At 41.2% G+C, this 18,445-nt stretch overlaps 1 protein-coding gene across 1 annotated transcript in view; it reads right to left on the bottom strand.

Moving 5' to 3' along the window:
* Window positions 1–18,445, bottom strand: part of cntln (centlein, centrosomal protein) — a 92,348-nt gene that overhangs the window by 19,647 nt on the left and 54,256 nt on the right. The window contains exons 17-24 of the mRNA XM_075463071.1: window positions 15,790–15,871; window positions 13,991–14,072; window positions 13,372–13,640; window positions 8,323–8,544; window positions 5,874–5,971; window positions 3,018–3,144; window positions 2,546–2,683; window positions 1,240–1,425 (exon numbers count right to left, since the gene is read on the bottom strand). Coding sequence (XP_075319186.1) covers window positions 1,240–1,425; window positions 2,546–2,683; window positions 3,018–3,144; window positions 5,874–5,971; window positions 8,323–8,544; window positions 13,372–13,640; window positions 13,991–14,072; window positions 15,790–15,871 — 1,204 coding nt within the window. The remainder of the gene's footprint in view (window positions 1–1,239; window positions 1,426–2,545; window positions 2,684–3,017; window positions 3,145–5,873; window positions 5,972–8,322; window positions 8,545–13,371; window positions 13,641–13,990; window positions 14,073–15,789; window positions 15,872–18,445) is intronic.

Genomic DNA, 18,445 nt, shown 5'->3' with positions numbered 1-18,445 from the left:
TAAAAACGTATTTTCACTCATGTGAAAGAGAAAGGTCTGAGAACGTTTACATGCCACGAGAAAAACGAAAATTACTGTGTTCGTCTCACCAAAACTGGAATTTCACGAAGCATGTAAACATGTTAGCCTGACTGAAAACCTCCACAAAATTGAGCTTCTCGATGCCGATCCAACACATTGAGATAATGTATTTGGAGTTCGAATCACCCCCTGCATGTATATGCTCAGCTTGAAATAACTGGGTCATGGAGCTCTGTACATGCTCCAAAGTTAAAATCGTTTTGTAAAAAACAAAACACAAGCGTATCAATAAATCCAAATTCTCCCCAAGCTGCTCTCATTTACACATTGTCTTTCTGTGGGAGATCACAGTTGTGTAAAGAACACAACAAGGCCAGCTATGTAGTTTTAAAGAAAAAAAGAAATAAATAAAAATAAAATAATCATTCAAGTATTTCATAATTTTATTGCTTCATCTTAATATATGCTGCGAATAATAAAGCATGTTGACATTATAGCAGATCATCCTTTGTCTCCTAAACAAACACGTTGGAAGATGCAGGCAAATCACATGTTGGTTTAACCAACTGAGAAAGTTTTCAGAACAAGAATGACCATTGGAAAAGCTGCTCTGAAACATGGTAAGAAACATCACAGCTGAAAACACAAAGCCGAGCAGCAGCTGTTTTTCCCCATTGGTGATCTTAATTAAACCCAACTCTGCACGTCTATTAGGAAAGAAGATTGTCGCATTAAAGAGGAAAGTCTCAGTTTGATGAGACAAACAGCCCACGTAACACGTGGTGCAAAAATCGAAAAGCTAACACACAAGGTGGAGAAATAGCCACCAAATATTTTTGGGCAGCAGTTGTGCTTTTTTATTGATCGTTTTAGATACTCTTATACAATGATGTAAAGGTGCTACACAGTCTGACTTTTGGCAGTCTACTGGCACCATTATGTGGTGCTTGAGAGTATTTTACACACCTACAAACCACATCAAGCCAGCTGAGTGTTGCTAATATATGGCTGGCACAGCACTGCAAGTGACAGGTGTCAGACAAATTCAATTTTTGGTCAATTACTAATGCACCAGAGCCCTACACTTAATCCTCCCACAGAACATTGTTACATTGCATCGGAGAAGAACGTGTGGAAACACCACACCCAGACTGGTTTAAGGTAAGTTTGATTAGACGATACAATCTCTGGACTTAACCCTTCACTAAATTACAGTACCTTGATGAAAGAATGAAGCTGCTCCAGCTGGGAGTGAGCCTGACCAAGCTGCCTCTGAAGCTTGTCCAAGACATGGGTGCTCTGCTGGGTTAAACCCTGCATTTGCTCAGTGGCAGTCTGTTCCAGGGCAGCCAAAGCCTGTTCACCGGCTCCTACACGCGCTCGTAGGTCGTGCATACGATGCTCCTGTGAAGAAAAATAATACGAGCTGATGAGCTGAAATCAAACAACTTACTGTGCTGTTTCAGAAAAGCACAGTAAGTTGTAGACTATCCAGATGGGTCTGTATAACGTATGTGGAAAGTTTAAAGTAGTATTTCAAAATTTTTTGACCATGGTGACTCCAAGTGATATGATGAGACTCAGATAGAATAGTGCTCAACAGCACTATTAAGCTGTTTCATGCTAGAATACAAATGTCTGCAGCATTCACTCTGGACTTTTTACAAGTTCTTACCTTGCATCCTAGTAAAATGCCCAGCAGATTAGCAGGAGATATTGTGCAAAAGTTATTTTTCCAGAGCATTCACTGCAAGTGAGCATGCGTGCTGTCAGGGTTGTTGTTTTTCTTTTCTTGCTGACCCATATGTTGCTTTCTACTCGCTCATCAATAATGTGAGTAAAGTCACATACATGCGGTATTGATAGCAACAGAAAGTCAGGCGTCAACGAGTCTCCTCTAACATTCATGTCCGATGTTCTGAAATCTGCCACCATGAAACACGTGTGAACAGAAACTGCAGATCAAGTGCAGCCCAGAATGTCAGCAAATTCTCAAAACACAAGAGGAAAATTCTAACTAAAAATCTATCCTGCACAGGTGAGCACGTAGATCGACCAGCACCTTCACCGAAAGCAGTTTGATATGGGAATGCTTTTCTAAAGCAAGTTGTATAAAGATAAAGACAGGATAGGTCAAAATGATCTATCACAATTCTATGTAAGAAAAGAGATGAGGACTTTCAGCTGGAGCGATGGTGTGTGAATAGAAAATATCATCCATCTTTTTTCTATACCCACTTTATCCAATTCAGGGTTGTGTGTGTGTGTTGGGGGGGGGCGCTGAAGACCATCCCAGCTGAACCGGTCGCCAGTGCATCACATGACAGAATGGAGGTTATGTTCTCTCAAATGCTTTAATTTTCCACTTTGAATGTGACTCATTTTGATTTTCAACAACAAAAAAAAAAAAAAACTGTTTACATATTTGATACAAAGAAATGATTCATGCTGGTCTGTAACTGAATGCAATTAGCTTCTTATTGTCCAAAATGCTGTTACACAAAACAACTTGGTGACAACTTACCTTTTTCTCAAGGTCCTCTTTCAGTTTGGTACAGGAGGCCTCATACTTGCTCTTCTCTGTTGTTGCAACATTTAACCTTCTCTTTAGAGATTCAATGAGGGCTTTCCTGTTGGTGGCCTCCTCAGATAAAGTCTTTACCTGTACGAAAAGGAAACCAAAGACAAATCTTTAGAACAGAGGAAAAGGCTGAACAAAGGGGGAGGAGGACTGCGGTACACTTTAACAGGGAATACTCAGTTATGCAGCGCATTGATACAGTACAGAGGCTAATTCAAATCTGCTAAGTATTCAACTACTTAATCAGTAAACACAACAGTAGTTGAAATGGATTTCCGTTTCCTTTAGCTCCAGAAAATATAAGCCCTATGCTATGACAAATAGACAATAACAGTTATTATTGCTAGCATTCTACCAAGGCGTATCACACTAATTTGACCACGCTGTATGGTGAGCTGCTCTGTGCTGTGTGTACCTTCTTCTCGAGCTCCTCCATCTGCTCCCGGTAACTTTTCTCCATCTCCTGCAGAAACTTCAGTCTCGTCTTCAAGTCCTCCACCAGCTGCCTTTTCATGTGAACATCTCGTTCCGTGTGGCCTACTCTGAAGGCATAAATTAACACATACAAAAAAAAAAAAAAAAAAAACGGTTTGAAGGATATGTATGATGAAGACTACACATCCAGCCGCACTCCTGCTCAGGCACAGCCTTACAGCATCATTCCATATAGCTGACTTAATACAGATACACAGAGACAGACACATACACACACAAAGCTGCCAGGCACAGTGTCCCCATGCGGTACATCAGGCACGACAGCTCATTATGACAACTAAATACACTGGCATGCTGCTTGGGTAAGTGGAGGGGTGTGAAATAGGGATGCATATATAATTCTAACTGGCGTGCATTAGAACAAGTGCTCTGGCAGGGAATGCTGCTTTAAGTGTAACTGGGGAGTGCTTTGACAAATGACATTTCGAATCAGCAGTGACACTACTTGAGAAACTGTAATCAAGCATTTAAATGTTTATTATTTTCAGCACAGCATTGCAGCAGTCATATAAAAACATCAGCGGGGAGACTTTGCTTGGAAGAGACCATCAATGAAGGGAATAGGCTGTAAAAAGTGCTGCTTATCCGTGTGCTGGTCCCTGAGGAGAGAGACAATGTCTCTGCCTGGTGAAAAAGTGTAAGTCATAAGTGCTGAAAACATGCGCCATGTCACTTCCTATTTCAATAATCTGTGGTATTTACATGTTTAATATTCCTGAATTCTGCATTGAGGCCTTGTTTTAAGTGGTCTCAGTATGTTAGCATGTTTTATTCTGTTTCCATAAAAGGCAGATATAAGGCATTTTTCATGGTTGTATCTACCTCAGGGAATTGGAACAAATAGAATAAAGATCATAAGGATGCAGTTAATTAAATGCTTTTGCTTTTTTTCTTCTTAATTTCAAAGATGTAGCGGGTCTTTCAGCTCCCACAGATATACACACACACACACACACATATTCTTGTGTGTGTTTTAAATAAACAGATGAGGCAACGGCATGGCAAATGCTTTCGTGTGAGTAAATGTCCCTGCCTCTCTAGATGGATGAATGCCGGAGGGCGGACTGGTTAAATAAGTGTGAGCTTGTCCTATTGGAGTGACATTAAATTAAATGAGAGAGGAGTCTAGCCTGGGGACTTTGGGGGGGAAGTAGCACTGGCTGGTTACCCCATGGATTTGGCCATTAATGAGAAAACCCATATTGAACCTTTCAGATGACTGTCTAGTGTTGACTTAAAGACGAAGAGCTGCAATAAGAGCCCCAGCAGCTCCCTCTGCCCCAATGCTAATGGCAATTAGATCGACAACATTTATTTTAGATGTTCTCTTCTTTCACACCCCAAAAAGAATAGAGGATAAAACAGAATGAAGGATATATGGAGCTTGTGCCCGAGTGTGTAATCTCTATTTATGAGTGTTGGTGGAAAGAGAGAAAGAGAGCCTCAAAACTATATCCCGATCACTCACACGTTTGTTCCCTTTGTTCTGTGCTTGTTGGCAATATTGTTCATCAAACATGCGTGTATTGTAATGATAACCGTCAGTGGTCTGAAGTATGTGTAGGAGTGAGCGAGAGTGCACTTTTCTGTGTATGTTGTTAAGAATGAAGAGCGGGTGGATGTTTCATGTGGCTGATAGACAACAGGGTTAAAGATGAAAGAAGTAGCTTCATAAATAAGGCAGGGCCATAGTGCCGGATATTGACTGAGGACATGCCGGTGTACTTTGAAATTCATTTCTTTTTCCCCCTTCTCTTCTTTAAGGCGAAGCAGCCTTACACCCCGTGTGTGTGTGTGTGCTGAGATGTATATTTCAGAGATGTCTAGACATGTCTTTCATTCTGAGATGGGGTCCCTCCATAGAGGCAAATGGAGTAGTAGTCCATAAGAGATGGCAAGTTCCATGTGAGCGAGACTGAGTGTGTGACAAGAGCCGAAAGAGAGGCAGAGGCTGTCGCACAAACACAGCTAAGGGAAGTTCACTCTGTTGGGCTGTGATCCTCGATGCTTTGGTCACACACAAACACGTATCCACTGTTTTTGTACACATATCCACTGTTTTTGTACACATGCTCTGGATGCATTATTGAGAATGGCAGGCAGAGGACAGAGCACACTAAAGAAAGAAGAAGAAAGCCAAGCTGTTCTTTGTACCTTTCTATCAGTTCAAATATGAGATGCAGTTCAAATCTCAACAGTTTCCCTTAGTGAATTGTGTATAGCTATGAATTAGGACCATGTAACACAGCAAGTGCTGCACGGACCGGAACATGGAACTCATTGGGACTAGCCCACGGGCTAGAGTGGGTGTGGGCCAAAATGGTCCCTCTCGCAGCACAGAAACGATCAATAACTTGCTTTAATACCCATCATCTACCCACATATGCATCACCAAACTACATGACACGAAAGACACCCACACACACACACACACACACACACGTTCATACATACTAATTCCTTAAGTTGTTTTTCTCCACTTGCTCATGAGGAGATGCATAATTTCACAAGTGATTCACAGCAGCGAGATGCATGCATACGTGGAGAACAGCAGACAGAGTGCTGCCACACGGTGGAATCAAACACTACATATGAGAGCTTCAGAGAATTTGCAAAACACAGAGATGCAGAAAGATGGGAGGAAACCAGAGAAAGGAATGACGAGAGAGAAAGAGAAAAAGAAAAAAAAGAGGCAAAAGAAGAAATGTTTTGGAAAGCAACTATAAGAGAGAAAAAGGAGAAGAAGCGCTAATTAAGACAGAGGTGTAAAACTAACTTTTCCTGCAGCTGGCAGAGCTTGTCCTCCTTCTCTTGGAGCTGGCCTCGCAGGGCTTTGTTAGTGGCCATCTGCCTTGTGACCTCGGCACTTGCACTCTGGGGAGAGGGCACACGGTATGTGCGTTTGTTAATGTGTTGGAGTGAATGTGTTGGGGGTGGGGAAGGTTTTCACGACACAGCTGATGGCAGGTCAAGCACAGTATGCTTCCTCATTATATTTACAGTGGGAGGGCGGAAGGTGCTAAAAGAGGTTAAGAGGAATCCTATATTTCTCAAAGTGGGAAAGATAAGGGGGGTAATTAGCAAAAATAACTGTTTTTAGACCTATAGTACTCAACACATCTCAATGGGGTTTGCAAAAAGATCACTTATATGCTCAGAAAGCGATTAAACAAACAAGTAGCAAACATAGAAATAACACTGACATCACAAAGCTCTTATAGCTTAGCTTTCTACTCCCTTTCCTCCTAGAGTCAGTTAAAATGGGACTGCTTGAATGTTTTTGACTAAAATATCTGGAAGTTACTTTTGGATTTCAACTGGGACTACAGATGAGGCTTCTATAACATTTAGTATTATAGTGTTTTCTCTTAATGACAAAGACATATGGCTCGCGGTGACAGGTCGGTTTCTGATTACGAGAGTGACGGATATTCAAACATGCGTGTTCTCTTTGGTTTTAACGGCCCCCGTCTCTTGTGGGTATTGTACCAGCACAAGCGCTTGACAATGTGCTCACTCAGTGTGTGCACCCCCACAGCGCATCCCTCGCCTCTCTCTTAAGCTGTCACCTGCCATGACTTCCTCAGACGTGTGTAACGACAGCAGCAATCTGCTCTGTGACACTGATGAGCTGGCTGCTGAGAGGGTGATAATGCCGCGGTACCACTCACACCTCATTCGTTATGATGTACAGCACGTCGCTGTTGTTACTCCCCATTTCTCATCTCTCTGACAAGTGCTCCAAAATAAGATCAAGTGATAAGAAATGCTAATTCATGTTGAAATCACATGCAACTTCAGGTGATGCTATTTGTAAATTAAAAGGGTCCAGAATATGTTTTCTTCTTTTCTTAAAAAATGAATGGCTCGAAGTAAAACCTTGACAGTTTCTCGAGTTTCTTTGAAAATTTTTTAGAAACCTCAAGGACTGCAAAATGTTTTAACCAGTGCAATGTTAAATTGAGTTAAGAATTGGATTAAGGATTTCACAAAATACTAGGAGGTGTTTACTTTGTGAAAAAAATAGGGCTGGGCGAGTTAACTCGTTATTATCGCGTTAACGCGCCGATTATTTAATGCCGATAATTATTTTATCGCACATTAGCGCACTTTTTCTTTTTTTTTTAATTTAAAAAAAAAAAATTGAGGGGGGGCTTTTGTGCCTTTAATGGATAGAAAAGTTCAGAGAGACAGGAAGCAGGGGGCAGAGAGAGGGGGAACGACATGCAACACAGGGTCGTCCGATGCGGGACTCACACCGGGGCCAGCTGCAGCGAGGACTGTAGCCTCTTGTACATGGGGCGCCTGCTCAACCCACTACAACCACCCTTGTTTTATCATTTATTTTATTATTGTAAAAGTCTGTTGCTCACAGGCTTTTATTTTGTAAAAGTCTGTTGCTGTCTGCTGCGGAACTGGAAAAGAAAGTAATCGGCAGATCCACCAAACATGGAGAAGGGTACGGAACTTTTACTCGGCCATTTTCATTTTAAAGTTCTTCCAGACGGCGGAGTCGACAGAACCAAAGTCATCTGTACACACTGCCAAGTTGAATTGTCTTATCACCGTAGTAGTTCCAGTCTAAAATATCACTTAAAGGCAAAACATACAACTGATACCAGCAAGTCATTCAAGGAAACAGACACTGGAGCGAGGCTTCTACATAAAAACTACATCAAAATGCTGATGTTAAAAGTGTGTTTGCACAACAAATGTTATGGCACTTTCATTAAAATGGAAGCACATTTAAAATTAAAACTAAATACTAAAAGCTATACACTACTTTTGAATTCATTTTTGGATTTTGCGTACAAATCAGGGAAATCAAATGATTAATTTTTACATAAAAAAATGTAATCGTTGCCCAGCCCTACAAAAAAAACAAAAAACAAATGCAGTGTGGCAGAGCATTGTGGTTAAGCAACAAAGAGAAAATGAGCACAAAACATATGAAATAACAAATCTTTTCTTTAAATACACTCTGTGAATGTAGAATTTCTTCAGAAGCATTCATTTATTTTTTCTTTTACAAAATAACTTTAATGCCTTCTAAATTCTCATTGTTTGTCTTGGTTTAACCACTCAAACCTCATAGTTTTCAAAATTGAGACTGATCATAGTCTCCAACACAACCATCCTCTTAAGAGATGTATCTCATAAGGCATGAATAAAAAGAAAAGAAAGGGAAGTTTGAGGGCAATTCATTAAGTTAATAAACCACTAACCTTAAGTTTGACTTGAAGTTGTTTCACCTCAGCCTCTAAGGCCTGGGGGGCAGGGTTAGCTGGAGCAGGCGGGGTTCTGCTCTGGCAGGAACACTCAGCGTTTAGTGGTGCTGCTGCTGGTGGGGCAGTTTGCGGGGGGAGAGTAATCCGCTTCCACTGCTCCAGCTCCATCTCCAAAACTTTTTTCTGCTGCTCCACACCAGCCAGGTCAGAGGTCAGCTTCTGCAGATTGACCGACAGATAGGACAGGTGAGCGAGGCCACTGGTGATGGTAACACTAGTAAAAACTAAGGTTTTGCCAAACAAACCATAGAAACCTATTTGTGTTCGGATGGTGGGAATGTAAAAGCAATAGGAGCTTAAATACATGGCTGGGTGATCTATAGCACATTGATTGCAACACCGTCCTTCACTCTGTATGAGGGCACTCACAGAAAATCTCTTTGTGAATATAATTACAGTCATGTGTACAAACAACTAGACATTGTATACTGATATATAATGTGGCTTACTGCATATAAAACAATTCATTTTAACATCGGCCATAAACTGATAAACATGTAATGTGTTGACTCATTTACCATCTTATTCATCAGTGAGTTTTCGTTTCTAATTCTGGTCACTGTATTGTTTTGTAGGTTTTGTGTCAGACTGAATATTGAGTTTTGAAAATGAATTCAGACGCAAAAAAAACGCTTTTTCTGCTGTAAAATCTTCAATTTCTCACAGCTCTCAGAAAGAGCAATTCCTCACACTGCATTAATGTGATGAATGCAAGGGGAAAGTAAGCAGAGCAGTTCTAAAGCATTGTATTTGTTATACATGGAAAAAACTGTGGTCTCCGCTTGAGTATCATGTCTGTGTTAAAAATCCTTTTTTATGCTAATTAGGAGACAAATAATGAAGTTTCCTGGTCAAGTGGGGAACAATTCTCAATCTGACTGGCATGCAAAATGAAGCCATCCGGCAGAATGAGGGGAGCACCCTGGGACAGAGGAAGTTCAGCATCTGGTTAGTGGTCGGGTTCAGATTGATGAATGATGATGGTACAACCTGATCATGTAAAATGTACAGTGTATCAATGATTCTGAAGACAAATATCCAAGATAAACACTATTAACCACATGCGTATGGAGCTGAGAGAAAAAAAAAACGAAAAAAAAAAAAGAAGCTCCGCTTCTTATTCGGAAACATGGACAAGACTCACATCGCTGCAACTTTGACTCAATATTGCAACAATTAGCTGTTCTGGTATCATATCAAACATCAAGAATGCTTAATGGCACAAATAGGAGACATGATACATGGAAATATATGCCGCACACATGGAGTAAATGCTGGAAAACACACCGAGCCTGTATACACACACCCAAGTGAAACCACAGATTCCCAGGGGTTTGCTCTATGCTCTGCATACATAGAGGTTATTGATATCTGGTTGCTGGCTGACACCTTTTAATAGAATCCCTCTTGTTTTAGGTTTCCTCTGCTCTGCTGAAGACACACATGCCATATCCCCAGGGAAGGTGGGTAGAGCAAGGGAGGAGTAGAGAATGAAAAGTGGGGCTATGGCCCCAGTGGCAGCGATGCACGAATTAAGAGAGGCATTGATGACACTTCCTGTAAGACAGGCTTTGATTTCACAGGCCATTTTCAGCCGTGGTGAGAGATGACACTGACATGGACTGATATACTGGTAATTCCATTAGGAAGGCAGAGAGGAGACCTCTCTCTATGTGTCTTCTGAGCTGCAGTCTCACTGATGCCATTCCAAGTTATCAATAGTAGGGTATATAGGCAAATAAAGGCATATGGAAATTATTATGGGTATATCAATATGCACAAATTATCCAAGAAAAACTAGTGGAATGTCCGAATGTAAAAATTCCTCAATGGCATTGTAGTTAATCTGCTGGCCAGACTTTCATGTGATATACGGTGCAAATACTTCAATTTAAAAAAAAAAAAAGTCTAGTTATTCTTTCAGATATTATATCCTATCCCTTTAATAAAGCAATAATCCCAGCCATTTAAATGTTAGGAGAGGGCATGAGATTCCACTCAAGGAGATATGGTTGGTACATTTTGGAAGGTGTTTGGATGATGACTAGTACAAGGGTTACACTTCGCTGGAACAGGAGCACAAGCCTCACCTGCTATATGAGGCAAAAGGAAAAGAAAGAGACCTTTAAAAAAAGACATATGGAGCAAGGAAAACAATGGTTCTGAAACCAACACTTATTTCATCCACTTGAAGCAGTTGTGAAATTGTGGGACATCCGAACGGATTTTATAAATAATCACTTGGCCGACAACGAGTAGTTGATGCAGATTGCTTTTGCAGTTTCTTTCTCCCTGTAATATCAGTGAAACGATAAAATATGCATTATAAAAAATAACGGAGCAGTTGGTATTTGAGCCCTTAATCGCCCTTTAATCTTTAAATGAGCACAAATTGTTTCATTCAGATGTGTTAACCATCCTTTATATAGTCTTTCATATGAAAATAAATCCTCTGTGTGAAATTGAACAGTTTAAAAAGCTCTCTTTGACTTCCTGCACCTATTTCCTACTCAATGACTTTTCACTATTTGATTGGCCAAACAAAATCTTCTTGTGAAAAATGAACTGCCTGCTATATGAAATTAGTCTGCCATGTATTGGATATTTGCTGAATCTGCAGCTGCAGGCTAATCCTGTCAGTTTCAGGGAAAAGTCAATGCAACATCGGATAAAAGTCGGCTACTGCCATCGGTTTGTCTTATCCTTTTTGGCCATAGTCAACAATCTAAATATCAGCCAATACTGATTATGAGCCAGTATATACTGTGTACATATATATGTATATATAGATCGTGTCGAAATGCTGCTGAACACAAGTTTCACTCTGCTGGTCTCTCTTTTTTTGAGTTTGGAATCACAACAAAAATTTGAATTTGTAATATGCTAATTTGTTTGAACCTTCGATGTCAATGTTAAACAAATCTGAAATCGGATGCCACCAACACATACAAAAGTTGGGAATGAGGCATGTTAACCGTTACATTATATCACCTTCCTTTTAAGGACACATTTTGATTGTTTGTGATACGAACTAATGACGCTAATAAGGGGAGTTTTTCGTGAACATTCATGCTGAATACAAGTTTTCAGCTGCACAACAGTCCGTGGTTGCTGTCTCATTCTGCAGGAAGGCCAGTCAATCACACATAAACATGCACAGGCACACATACACAGTGCCTATGAGTAGTTGAAACATAGACTCATCTGACCACAGAACACGTGGCCACTATCCATTGGAGCTGAGCTGGTACCCAGATAATTGTTTTCTTAACTGATGAATGATTCTTGATGGAGTTTGGGTCGAAATGGTGAGCCACAGTCCATCCTGGCTTAAAAAGACTGCTCCTTTTCAATTTATACGCAACCTGACACCCTCACCTGTCACCAATCTATATGCTGACTGTAGAATCTCCCAGAACACTCTCACTAGTATATTTCATAAACTTTACAGTCTTTTTTCCCTTCTCACATTTTGTGTGCTGCTGGCATCCAATCCTGGATTTGTTTAATTTTTCCAAAGGCAATTCAGTTGGTCAGTGAGGAAAGCGAAAATAACTTCCTTTGTGCTGTTAGATAAAAGTTCAAACAAATCAACAAATTGCAGATTTGAGGAGAGCTAAAATACCGTTTGAAAAATATCTATTAATAAACAGATTTGCAGATATCTATGTCTTAGAGTTCAAACTCATACACATACAAGAAAAATGTGACAAGCAAGAAAGAATGGAAGGAGTAAGACACCAGTGTGTGAGTTAATGAAGGAGGGAAGCAGAAAAAGAAGGACAGAATGGCCAAAGAATCAGTACACGGAGCAACACAAACAACTCTCTGCAAAACTGCCATGCTACCTCTCACAGGATGGCCCCTGTGGAGGCTGTCCTAAGCCAATTACAAGCAGAGACTTTTAGTTAGAGAGTTGGCCAGGACCGACTGGAACAAGTCCAAAGTCCATCACCTTTTGGCCTTTCCAGTGAGGGCAACAAGACCAAGCTTTGACCAGTCAGTCGGCTCCAACTTTCTCCGGTGGAGTGACATTAATACTGCAGTAGCACAGAGGAAACAAACAGGAAGACAACAATTCCCTGTCTGTCCATTCACTTAACGGCGTGTGTGTGTGTGTGTGTGTGTGTGTGTATATACGTGAGCCTTTGCTGTTGTGCCTAACTCTAAGGTCTTGTTGGGTTTCAGCAATCAGATGCCTAGTGGGTGCACAAGGGCCACTTTCTAGGCGGCAATACTATGAAAGATGCACTCTGACCCATGTGTACAAGCCAATGAGGCTGAATCTGTACTGTTTTCTCAGTAAAGATACAGACAAAAACATGTACTGAATCATGCATCCAGTGGGTTTTTTGCTGGCTGCAGCTGTGTCTGAATTTACCAAGAAGTCTCCTGCCTACCAGAGTAATGACTATCTATCAGACAGTGTGTATTTGCGTGTGTGTGTGTTTGTGAGTACACGTATTGATGTTTATTGGGTGGCCTTGACAGGAAAGTCACGGTTAGGGAAGGAAGTGCCTGGTGTTTTATTTACACACCACACCAAGTCTTACAGTTTCTGACCTGAATGTAGACACTAAATAACTAAACAGGTGTGTGGCAAGGGATCCTGTAAAGAAACCGTCACCTTGTGCTTGTCAGTGAACACAAGTGTACTTGTTTGGAAGAATGTAACTGTTAGTGACACAGGTCGTAGTGGATAACTGGCTTACAGATCGAAACAGTTAGGGAGAGGTAGAGAGCAAGAGATTCCCTACCTCCCTTTTGTTTAGTGAATCTAACATCCACAGATGAGACTAGGCCTGTCAGCTTTCTTATTAAGCACAAGAAGGGTATGCTATTGTTCCATCTTCAGCCCTCCAAAACATAAAACGGCAGAAAAACAAAGACAAAGAAGAAGGAGAAGAAAAAAAGACATTTCCTTTATGGCTCACGCTTGCAGCTGGCCTTTTCGCTCCACTCATCTCTCAGTATTTCCCTGGTTACCTGTGTGAGCTGCTTGCTGCTGTTGAGTTTCTCAGTAAGAGTATTGAGCTGTGCTGTGATCATCTCGTTGGCCCTTCGCAGCTCCCTGGCTGAGAGCAGAGCATCTTTCCTCGCACTTTGCAGGATGTCAATGTGACACTGTAGAGACTCGATGCGCTGCTGCAGAGAAGAGGAGGAGCAGCGCCGACTCTTCGCCAACATCTTCTTCCCCCTCCACCTCCTTTTCGCTCCTCTTGTCCCTCGCTCCCAGGGCTCATGCTGTTTATGATCTAACAGGAGAAAGTACATGCAGCTGCCTCAGAGTTGACATGTGCAGAAAACATCAAAATCCCTATTTAGAAGCTCCAGCTGGGAGTTAAAAGGCCTATGTAAAAACGGTCTGTGTGTGCACCAGTGAAAGCTGTGATATATATATAACAACTGGTATGATTTTTTTTTTTAATCATTACAATTTCAGGAGTTCAGAGAGGAAATTAAAATAAATCTTGTTAACTTATCAAATGTTTGTTTTTGATCAAAAGCGTGTAAATACATTGAGCGTTCTATCTGATTGAATTAATAGTTGATTTGATTTTTTTGTAGTTAAGCATGCGTGTGGAAAAAGGAAAACCCATGCTACCTCGGGTCAGAAAATCAGGTTGTTTTCTGTTAGATTCTGCTGCCGGTGCCTCTGTGGTTGAGATCAGTGAACACCTGTAGGACTAAAAGAACAGAAAAGTCCAATTGTGATGAAAAGCAGCTGTTTAATACAACACAACAGTTGACATGTTGTGCTTCCTGAGACGTGGCCCACAACGACAGCATGATCACAGAGTGTGCTCAGCTTAACGGAACAAGACAAATCACCCTGTGCTTTAATAATTTACCTGAGCATGCTCAACTGACTCCAACTTGAGCGACTCGGCGTGCATATTACTTTTGACAGATACTTGCAAATGTCACTTTTGTTCAATCACTGTCTGAGAGACCCAATTCACACTTACAGTGAGAAGGCTGTTATCCTATAGACATTTGCACACGTAGGTGTATATGCAAGTCTGTATGTGACACCTCCCAACTGCACCATTGTTTGTAGTCACATCAAAGAAGACCCCCCCCCCAACCACACCGCCTTCCTTTCTGCCTTCATCCTTTATACGGCGGTCAGGTAGGATTTGATCAGTGTCAGGTTTGATCACACATGCAGAATACCATTTGGTTTGTGACATAGAGCGTTGGGTTGTCACAGCGATGAGCCCAGGAGGAGTTGATGGGCATATTTAGCGGATCTGGAAAGAGGAAACTAAAAGGGGATCTGAGAAAAGGGTCTTGACAGCTCCCAAGTCACATAAAACAACAAGAAGCCTCTCTTCTTCTTTGCTTTTTACCTTGCTCCACTCCATCCAAATAAAAAGAAGAGAGGAGAGAAAGACATATTTAAAAGGTCTGTGTCTTTCCTCTCTTTAGCTATATTCTTGACTGACTTTTCTCTCCGGGGTTTTGTCGGCCATGTCCTGCTGTGGAGTGGTTTAATGTGGACGAGAACAAGGGTCCAGGCCTATTGATTTCATGGTGTAGAGAGGAGCTTGAAGAAAGAAAAAAAAAAAAAGGGCCACTGACAGCCACGCTGTTTGAGGAAAGTTTTATGAATGAAAATTTACACTACGAATAGTGCACTTTGGACTTAATCATGCAACACGCGGTTACAAAAACCTAATTTGCATTATTGATGAACCTTTTTTATTAATAAACAAACTGATCAAATGGCTTAAAATGTCCATTCTAAACAACCAGAGTCTAAGAAGAAGCAGGTGCTCCATTTCATTTATTCAGATTTAGTTCACCATCTTATATGATGAAGAAACCAAAAAGAATAACCAAAAAGCTACTTTATCAACAAAATTTCTACACACACAAATCCAAGTAAGAAAAAACATATTTAAGCTTCCTCATCAAAACATCTATATCCACCAAAAATGTTTGAATAGATGTTTAGATACTGGGGACATTTTAGTGAAGGGAATATTCTTTCATTTATTTCTTAAAAGAAAACATGAAAAACACATCCGGTTTTTAAAGTTAGAGGAACTGGTGTTGATTCAGAGCACATTTGAGTACATTTATGAACCAAAAATGAGGACCAAGGAGGGCGATAATAACCTCCTGTGACAAAAGGATTGTTTGGACTCAGAATTTACAGGATTCGCTTTATATGATGAGACACCTGCGGAAAAAACGTCTCGTCAGAGTAAGGCATAAAACCTGTAGGCACCTTTAAAGGATCTGATGGTTGACTATTCGCATAAACCTAATTAAAACCTTACTCTTGCAGGAGTAGTCAGCAAGAAAATAAGATCAACTCAATCGTCACATCTGACTAGATATGTTTATTTGTTCAAGTTGGAAAATAAGTAAGGAAGCAAATGAGGGCAGACCAACCTTTCTATTAGCGTGTTGTCGGTGAGGCGCCGTCCCACAGGGCACACTGTTCAGACTATCCGAGTACTCCTCAGCGCTGTCACTGTAAGGAAAGGTGAAGTTTATTACAGGCCAGAAGTTGAACCTGCAACCCTGGTTCTGAAAGTACCACCCTTGGACAAAAATCCAATTTACCTTTTATGGTTGATTTAGTTGACATCAAGCAAAAATATGTGCATTTTGCCCCCCTGTTTCCAACAGAAAATCAATGTCCCATCCAATTTCTGAGCTGAAAGTGTAAATGTGGGCGTAAATTAAGTGAAAAGCTGCAGTGTCTGATGCTGTTGGTGAATGCATCAACATGTATGAGAGTGGCTGTGGCCTTCATTAGCCCTCCGTGTGTGACAGACGTGTGTGAGAGGCACGGCTGAGCAGAGCCACGCAAAGTTGCATCTGATGGACACACGGTAAGGGCTTCCTGAGGTACACACACACACAAGCACACACACACACACACACACGCTTGCACGCACAAACACACAGACGGACACGCACACAGGTTTATTGACAGTGACCTTTGACGTGAAGGTGGAAGCCAGTGACATTTACGCTGGCGGGTTTATTAAGGTGGGGCCTGGGAGAAGCAGCAGAGGTAAAGACCACAGAGAGGGGATCTAACTGGAACATGACATGGCTGGGGGCTAGTTAGGGTTAAAACCAGACTGGTGGGGGCACGGGGACTTGCTGAGCATTACTAATCACCAACACTGACAGAGGTTACATTCATTTCATTATAAAACTACCCCGTTCATGCTGGTGAGGCAACTGAACAGGTCTGACTTAAAGTTGGCCTTATGAAAGCATATCTGAATGAACTCATTAACTTCATTATTATTTGAACATGCCTTTAGTACGTGTCATATACTACAACTGACAGGAATTTCTCTCAGTGTGATTCCCTGTTTCCATCCATCTAAAGTGAACATGGGGAAGCTCAGTCAACATGAGTAACAGAGTAATAGTAACTGTATGCACAGGCTGTCAAAATGAATTGTGCATACTCTGTAGTTAAGAATGCTGCAAACGGATATTATGATTATAGGCTATGTCCAAATCTGTGCGGGTCAAATACGTATGGGTGACAAGTTAAAGGAAATAAAAAATTAAAAAATGTTGAAACTTGATAAATGTTTCCAAACAGGACACATTGGGAAGAAGTAGAAAATTCATGTTTTTAATTCATCCAATCTAAACCTATTCCAACTGATTATAGATAAAAGCTTTCCATCTCCAAGGTAAATGGTAATTAAACTGCACTAATATAGAATTTTGGACTAGAAAAAAAAAAAGAAAAAGCAATATCACTCATCACTTGACGCTGGGCAGCCTTGCAAAGATGTCGATTTTGCTTTTGCTAGTCAAGGACGTTTCAATGTGTGAACAGAGGGGAACGACTACACCTCAGTCGTCCCTGATAGAGTGTCCAAAAGTTGAAGAATCAACGCCAGGGACCAGCAAACCCATCTAGTAACTTGAGAGAGAAAAACTTTATTAAGAGACCTCATTAGCAGCTGCTTTCCTTGTGTAATTTTTGGCCTCTGAATTTTGCACACCATCGCTTATGGAAGACCAAACGCGAAATACAATCTAGCAAAAAATTATCAAACACATATTCCTTAACTAAACTGACCATCACCACCTGCTCTCTTTCTGAACTGTTCAAAAACAGGGAGAGGGAACAGGTGGTAAGAACAATATTTGAGGGCGGGGGGATGTCCTGTCATTGGCCTTAAAAAGTCTGACATCTGTATTTGGCACTACTATAACTAGTCCACAGCTTCTTAGGCAAAAATACTGAATTTCTGGGAGCCTAGAAGCAGACATTTGTAAGGAGGTCCCTTGCAGGATAAGAAACACAGAAGGCTTTACAGTAGTGAATCAGTTGACAGGTGCATTAAATAAGACAACATCTCAGTTTAGACCGCTTCTTCCCAAATCCGCTTAGATCCTCCTCTCAGGTAAAGTGTTTATTACGCTGCTGCTTATTAGCCACAAAGAGACGCATTAGGAAAGCAGGGCATAGCTGCACCCAGTCCCCGTTAAATGGCCTCGTGCGAATAGAGCTGGGGTGGATTACAGTGTGATGAATTAGTTGGTGAAGAGATGGTGAGTGAGCAGGGCCGAGGTAAAGAGAACAGATAGCGGAAGGCATGCAGGGAGAGAAAGAAAAAGGGGAATAAATATCAGTGAGTGTTTGAAATCAACCAACCATCACTCAATAGATGTTGGCTCAGTGGCTCTTTTGCATAAAACATACATGAAATAATTACTGGCGATGGTTCTTAATTTAGAGGGTGTTAAACAGCTTGTAGACATCTGGTACTGATCCGAGTCGGGTCATTCAAAATTTATCTAACCAAATTAAGGCGAGGAGAAAGAGAGGAGCATGGGATGGAGAGGATGCGTATGTGTGTGTTGGGAGGTGGTTATGGGGTGGCTGGAGGAAATAACAGCACACACACACACACACACATGCATTCGTGAACTGACATGCCACAAGATAACCAACATAACTAGACGCAAGGTGGGGTAAGCTTCCACGCATATATGGTTGCGTGTGTATATGAGTAGGGGGTGGTGGGTCCTTGCAGGGGGATCCTTAGTGCTGTCAGGGGGG

This window comes from Odontesthes bonariensis, chromosome 4 (genome assembly GCF_027942865.1).
Source record: "Odontesthes bonariensis isolate fOdoBon6 chromosome 4, fOdoBon6.hap1, whole genome shotgun sequence".
Taxonomy (NCBI): domain Eukaryota; kingdom Metazoa; phylum Chordata; class Actinopteri; order Atheriniformes; family Atherinopsidae; genus Odontesthes; species Odontesthes bonariensis.
This window is presented reverse-complemented; position numbering and strand designations above follow the sequence as displayed.